At 27.7% G+C, this 7,550-nt stretch overlaps 1 protein-coding gene across 1 annotated transcript; it reads right to left on the minus strand.

The window, feature by feature from the left end:
* Window positions 1–5,371: 5,371 nt before the first annotated feature.
* On the minus strand, window positions 5,372–7,155 carry LOC114301970 (uncharacterized). Its single transcript, XM_028246930.2, has 2 exons — window positions 6,639–7,155; window positions 5,372–5,882 (listed from the first exon to the last, which is right to left on the minus strand). The coding sequence occupies exons 1-2, from the start codon at window positions 6,814–6,816 to the stop codon at window positions 5,623–5,625; spliced, it is 438 nt and encodes a 145-aa protein (XP_028102731.2). The 5' UTR covers window positions 6,817–7,155; the 3' UTR covers window positions 5,372–5,622.
* Window positions 7,156–7,550: the final 395 nt, after the last annotated feature.

Genomic DNA, 7,550 nt, shown 5'->3' on the forward strand with positions numbered 1-7,550 from the left:
ATATTATGGGTGACTTTTTCTTTTTCTCCGGAACTGATTTCTTTTATGTGGGAGAAGAAAACTGCTAGTTGGTTTTGCCTAGTCTACTATAGTCTCATTTCATTAATTTGAGTTATTCATTTATAAATTATCTATTAACAAAAATTAGATTGAACCATAACGTAGCCACAATTTTATCAAATTCATTTTAAAAAAATAGATGAAGAACAAGATTTTAAAATAAACCATCTATTTATATTTTTTAAGATAAATTTAATGAAATTATGCGGATATGATTATCTAATCAATTTGAACGTTTTAATAATCTAATTAGATCGGACTGAACTAATCACCATCTAGAGAGAAAATCCTTCTATATTTTTATACTATTGTGTTGCTTTAGATGAGCAAAAGCATTGGCTTTTTTATCTTTAGCCATGGACCACTTAAAAAGAACCCTATGTTTTTTCAAACAACTACTTTTTCCCTTTTTTTTTTTTTCTTTTTAAAATGTTTTATAAAGTTTGATGAGGTTAGGGTTGGATCTAGGAAGCAACTTCTAACAATGTCATCTTTGATTAATTAATGTGATAATTCTTCATTAGAGATGCATGTGTCATGTTCCAATGTTGATGTGGTGATTATTGATTGGAGAGTCGGTTAATCGAGTTGAGATAATTTTATTTTAAAGATGGGATCTAGCACTAGATGGGGTACATCAAGGATTATGAAACCATTAGTGAGGTTGTATGTGGCCTCCTCACCAAAATAGAGTAGCTTAACATTTAACTAACAATTCATTTGTGCATGAAAATAGTCAAGAATTTGATTTTTGAGAATATTTTAGTTCAATGGGCATTTTGAAAAATAATTACCAATAAATAATAAATTTTATAAATATTAATAATTAAAATTACAAATTTTTCTATGAATATATAATAATTTTATGAAATTACCACTAATGTATAATTTATCTATTATTTTTTAATATAAAATAAAAAAATGGTATGCATTGTAGGATGACGTGAGATGAACCATAAAAGTTTGGTAACAAGATAAGAAATGATGGAAAATGTTTGAAACCCACAAAGATGATCCTCATGACTTTTATTGATGTATTGATCGTTAATGTGTTTGAATTTTTTTAGAGTTGTATCTGATAATAACATGAATGGTTCAGATCATTTGAAGATTGTGAAAGTTGTATTTTGTGGGATTCTCTATCATTGTTAAACAAATGATAGGGTGATCAGTTGGCATAATTTAGAGAGAGAAATATACATATATATATATATATATATATACTATGCAACCATGATACTGAATTTGTGCACACCACATGCACACCACCACGTGCATACCATTCTACTGAATTTTTACGCACCACAGGCATTGTGTGTGAGGTCGATATGGATGTGGAGTCTATATTTATGTGGTGAAAATATTTAGCAAAGTTGAAATTTATTTGCAATCAATTTAACTTAAAATTAAAATTCCTTACTTAAGCAGTTGTACTATAAAAATAAATAAAGGAAAACTACAAATCAGTTTTATCTTTCAAAAATAATTACTGAAGCATAGAAAATTTTATGGTTTTAATTATTAAAATTTATAAATTTTATCATTAATTTGATTTTTTTTTTTTTTTACAAAAATACACTGAGTTGTTATTTTTCTTAAAAAAATGACATTAAGTTAGTAAGTTAGGTTAGTACATAGACTATTTTTTTCACTTTTTGAAATCTAAATTACTAATTATGTTTTTATATCAAATTGTTACCAAAATATCCTTCTTAATTGATATTATAGCTAATTCACTCAATTTCTCCTGTGACATGATTTATTTTAAGTATGATTTTATCATTTTTTAAAAAAACTTCTTCCTAATTTATACAATATTAAAATATTAAAAAACCTCATTCTAAAAAGGCGATTGTCGAAAATATTCTATGAACAACTATGCACTTAAAAAATGAATCTAACTATATATATTTGATGATCAGGTGTGCTTGGGTCAATTTATCCATAACTTGACTAATTTTAGGACCCACGCAAAACACTCCTCCACGTGGTGTGACCCTAAATAATTAATAGCATATACCGGGAGTTGAACCTTAGATTTGGAGGGAATACACCACCAGATCCCAAGTTCCCCCTGTTAGGTCAATCCCTTATAATTAACTTTTTATATAATTCAATACGTTAATTAAAGCGTTTTTTTTTATTTACAATTTTTTTTTATAAAAAAAATTATTCTAATAACAATTTTAAACCAATATTATTAGAACATTTTAATTTTTCTTTCTATTTGATTCAACTACAAAAAGTATTATAATGTGCATATACAATAATATTAGAAACACAGAAATCAAATACAGAATATGACACAATCTTCTCACAAGCGGTGAGTCACACATGTAAGTCATACACATCTGGGCTCCACCTCTTGTGAGAGTGTTGTGTTTCATTTTGTGTTTAATTTCTATACACGTAAACTAACTTATATATATAAATATAATGAGGCCCACCAAAGTATTTTCATTCGTAGATACCCTTACTTTTTCTGTTATATCAAAAGTAGGTCTCATTATATTAACATTTATAATTTTATTTCAATTTTATACATGTAACCTTTTTTTTAGATAGTTATACCTGTAAACTTGATCATATACTAAACATATATTTTCTTTAAACTATAAAAACATGAAATAAAAAATTGAGGTCATTATTTGCGCAAGGACCTGGGCAAACACCTCAATTGCCTATTGGTTGAGCCGTTGAATGATTGGAACAATTCTGCTGGCACACTAATCTGTAAATCATATATGAGAAATGTTATAAAAATATATTTTTTTTCGTATAATTTTTTCACCTCAGGCTTGTTCAATCCCTACTCAAACATGTTGTTGGGGGATTGGTCAGAAGATTAATTGTATAATGTTAGATTAATGGTATAATGTTATCTCATATGAACTCTCTCTCTCTCTCTCTCGGCTTGGAAGGGTGGTCAAACACACCAAAAGAGTTAGGTATGAGTAACCAACCCTTTAGAAATTCTAGAATAATGCATATGTGCCCACTTATTGGGTGTTTAAGAAAATAAATAACAACCAATAAAAAATGTATATAAAAAAAAAGGAATACGTAATGCGTTCCCACGTCTAATATAGTATTAAAAAATTTATAATTTGATTAATATATTTTGAATTCTAAATACTTTTTCTTTAAATTATTTTTTTCATTGCGGAACACTTTGTTAAATATTTTTTATGATTATTAGCATTATTGATATAGTATGTCTCATGATAAAAAAATAAAAATAAAAATAATAAAATAAAGACAATGAAAGCCGATATATACAGATTTGGATATGTGTATATATAAAAGGGAAAATGTTTGAGAGTCACAATTTTTGTGGTCACAATAGCTCAAAACTGTTAAAACGACGTCGTTTTGGCATGTTTTGCACCCAAAACGATGTCGTTTAAACAATTTTAAATCATTATGACCACAAAAATTGTCAACATCTAGCATTGCTGATATAAAAGATTTTGTTCCGACAAAAATGCATGCAAGCTCCACAACCATTGAGTTGTCCGTTGGTTCATATTTTTGCCTGATTGGCCTGTCCAACCACTACGTGACAAGTGTGACCCAGTCAAAGGTTTTATTTTGATAGGCCAAGGCTTATTTTCTAAAATAAAATAAATAAATAAACAAAGAAAGAAAGAAAAAGAAAATAGAATTAAACAGTATGTTTAGTTTTAGTTTTTTGAATTCAGTTTTTTTAAAATTGAGTTTTTTGGTTTTCGTGCTTTTTTGTTTTTAGTGAATATTTTTAAAATTTTAAATATTTTTTTTACTTTTTTAGATGCACCTTACTTAGATGTATCTAAAAAGTACAAAATTTGTGAAAAAATATTTAAAAAAATTAATAAATACATAAAAATATAAAAAAATGTGCTGAATTCTCGTATTTTTGGTATTTAGTGAATTTTTAAAAGGTTTTTTTCACAATTTTTTTATTTTTTAGGTATATTTATGTTAGGTATGTCTAAAAATTAAAAAAAAAATTACTTAAAATATTAAAAAAATTCATTGAAAAGATTAAAATATGAAAAATAAAAAAATAAATTTTTTTGAAAACTGGAACCAAACAAGCTGAATAGAACTTTCATTCATGCCATGCTTATCTATGTCCAAGGATCTGACCTATTTTATTTTTTCTATTTGTCCAATAGAATACGAGATTTAAACTGTATTTTGGATTTAAAATTTGACAAGAAATTTGTGAAAGAAAAAAAAAAACAGATAGAATAAAAAAATGAATGGAATATAAGTTAAATTCCTTTCACTTTTCACCTTTTATTTTCATCATTATTCATTAGTTTGAAAAATATGAGCTTTTTTTTTTTTTCCATTTTCTATTACCACACCATTTTTTTTTTCAAAAAAAAAATTTAACAAATTAGAAATTTTTTTTTTTTTATAATGATAACAAATTAGACTTAAAAACTAAACCAAACACATTTGAGACATGAGATTCCTAACCATTCAAAACAAACATGTCTTTTTGCTTCTCTCACACTTTTGTGTCTTGGGGCTTGGTTTAAACTGGAAGGCATTGTTTGCCTGGTGTCATTTCAAGAAAAATCTTAGAAAGTGCATTAATTTTTATTAAATGTGGTCATGTTTGTGTGAGAATTTCCACAATTTTTTTTTTTGATGGGCAACTTTGTCCACATCAAAGTCAAAATAAAAAAATATATGTAAATATATATAAATATATATTAAGAAAAAAAAAATTCCCACTAACTTTTCTTAGATTTGAATTCAACCAATCTCTCAAGCACCCCATGGATTTGACCTTGTCCACCACACAAACTCATTTAATCTTTTCATAGAGAGAATTGAGAGAAACAATAGTACAAAAACAACCTTGAAATTTCTACAAAATCCACTTCTTTTAAAGAGAAATCGACGTTCAATACAACGCATTTACAAGAGGAGCATTATATCCAATTAGAAGAAAAAAACAAAAAACTACAACAATCTCACGTCACGTGTAATCAAGCACATGTGGTTGTGAATGTGAACTAAGAACGAAAATAGCGAAAAGAAAGAAGGGATGAGCTTTTTCTCTGCTTAGATACAGTTGGTTCAGTAGATTTTTTTTAGATAGAGGAAAATACAAACTAAGAGTTCACAGTTAACACGTCCAACTAAATATGAGCCGACTTACTTGATTCCTAATTTAGTAATTTTAACTGTTCTATCTTATAAAGTTTCTCAAATGACTATTTATGTAAAAAAAAAAAATCAAATTAATCGTATATCGATAATCACATAATCCGATTATATTTATCTTGAAAATAAATTAACAAGACAAATATGACTTGATAATATAACCATCTATGATTAATTTCATTTTTTACATAAGAAGTTTTTGAAAAATCTTATAAGACTAACAACTTAAATCACTGACATGAGTTCGGGTGAGCTCACCAAACACAAGCTCAGCCCAATACTCAGCCTTAAAAAAAAATAATAATAAAAAAAAAAATACAGTAATATGTACAAATTAGAGGGTAAATTAGACATTATAAACAAATTGGGCATAGAAAAGTCCGCCCAAAGAAAAAGTCAATAGGAATAAGCCAAGCGATGGTGAACCAAACGGTCCCTTAGAATTCCACTGTACAGAGCCTTCCTGTTCTCCGGCATTCCTCTGACTTCTTTGCCATTGTCGGTGTGTTTTGATGATGAATTTGAAGACAAGCCATTGCTATTTCTATTATTAATGTGTTGCCTCCTAAACTCTTCACTATTTCCAACTGGGTCCACCACGTCCTCTGCAAACTGCACCCTCTTCTTCTTCTTCTTCTTCTCTCTCTTCTTCTCCTCTACAACATGTCCAAAAAACCCAATAAACTAAAAATTATATACACAAAATATCTATATTACTATTAAGGAATTTTTTTTCCAAAAATGCTTTCAAAATTGCCATAAACTGTTTTAATTATCTCTAATTGTTTCAAATCATAATTATCAAATTCAATTACAAATTACAGACCCGTATCGTGTGTCTATTTCTAATATATATATAGATATATACGAACAAAAATCCTATGTATCCATAAAAACTAAAGGCAAATTACACCCGTAATTTTTGGTGTTACAGTACTCTCAAGGAAAATGAATATAATGTTATTAATTGAATTTTTATTTAATTTCTTAATCAAAATTATTAATTAAATTAAATTAATACAATTAAAATTATAATAATTAAATTGACACAACAAACAATTTACAAGAGTTAGGGATATATTCTTTCTTAAAAAAGATATTACGAAAAATATTTAGAACTTAAATTTATAATATCGATTTAAACTTCAAAAGAATCATGTAAATTATAGATGATAAATACAAACATTTTAAATTATGAGCACTTCTTTTTTTAAATACGTAAATTGATTCAGACATCTCGTTTTACAAAAAATAAAATAAAAAATCACGCATATGAATTAACGAAAGGGAATTGATGTAACCGATGCCAAGTGAATTGTGAGAACATGTAGATGCAATCATTTCAACACAAGGACTCCTTCAATGTCTGAGAGAGAGAGAGAGAGAGAGAGAGAGAGGGGTTGTGTACAAACCTGAAGAGATGCAAGATCGAGGGAGGGGTGGTGGTGGAGAGTGGTGGTGGATTGAGTTGAAGTTGAATTGGGTGGCCGGAAAAGACTTCTGGAGGCGGAGAGCGAGGATGATGACAGTGCCGGAGACCGCCATGGCGGTGGCCAACACCACACCTTGTGAATTCAAGATTGAAGACATGATGAATATGTGTGAGAGAGAGAGAGAGAGATAGGGTTGATTTTGCTTTGCCGGTGTGTGGGTGTTTTTTAAGTAATGGAGACAAGAAAATTAGTAATTGGTGTTGCAGTACTGTCAAGGAAAATGAATATAATGATATTATAATATATGGTATAGTAAAGGAATCAAATTGACAAATGGGATTACTTTATTGTTTTGTTTTTATTTTTTTAATCTTCTGAAAGAAATGAGAAGATTATTGGTGATGATGAATGAATGCAAAGTTAAATTATATATATATGTGTGATGTTGTAATGCCTTTTGAGGAGGGACTGTCTGCAAACTTTTGCTCGTGCACCACACGGCTTTGCTAGTTTGAAACTTTTATAAAGTTGAAGATGATGTAACTAGGTTTTTTTGGAGATAAAAATTTTAAGATTGTGTTTTGATAATTAATTTTGATAAAATTTCAAAAGAAAAATAAAAAATATATATATAATATCAGTGAAGTATAATTATATTTTATTATTATTTTAGTTACTATACTTTAAATCACTATCTAAATTTATAATTTAAATACAATATTAAAAAAATTATTACAGGAGAAGTGGGACGATTAATTATTAAAGGGTGACAATTTTCTTGGGGTGTAATTTTTACTAGGTTATTTTATACGGAAAGCCTTGCACTCTTTATGTGTTTCTAATTATTTTAGGTTGTTTTAAAAAATTGGTTAAAAGTTAGTCTTTTGATTT

Source organism: Camellia sinensis, chromosome 5 (genome assembly GCF_055761805.1).
Source record: "Camellia sinensis isolate YWXY chromosome 5, ASM5576180v1, whole genome shotgun sequence".
Classification (NCBI taxonomy): domain Eukaryota; kingdom Viridiplantae; phylum Streptophyta; class Magnoliopsida; order Ericales; family Theaceae; genus Camellia; species Camellia sinensis.

What these genes read in the sequence shown, in the direction of transcription:
- LOC114301970 (XM_028246930.2), bottom strand. Translation starts at nt 6,816, where the DNA reads ATGTCTTCAATCTTGAATTCACAAGGTGTGGTGTTGGCCACCGCCATG. An exon ending in TCGATCTTGCATCTCTTCAG is followed by an intron (nt 5,883 to 6,638) that starts GTTTGTACACAA and finishes GACATGTTGTAG; the next exon opens with AGGAGAAGAAGAGAGAGAAG.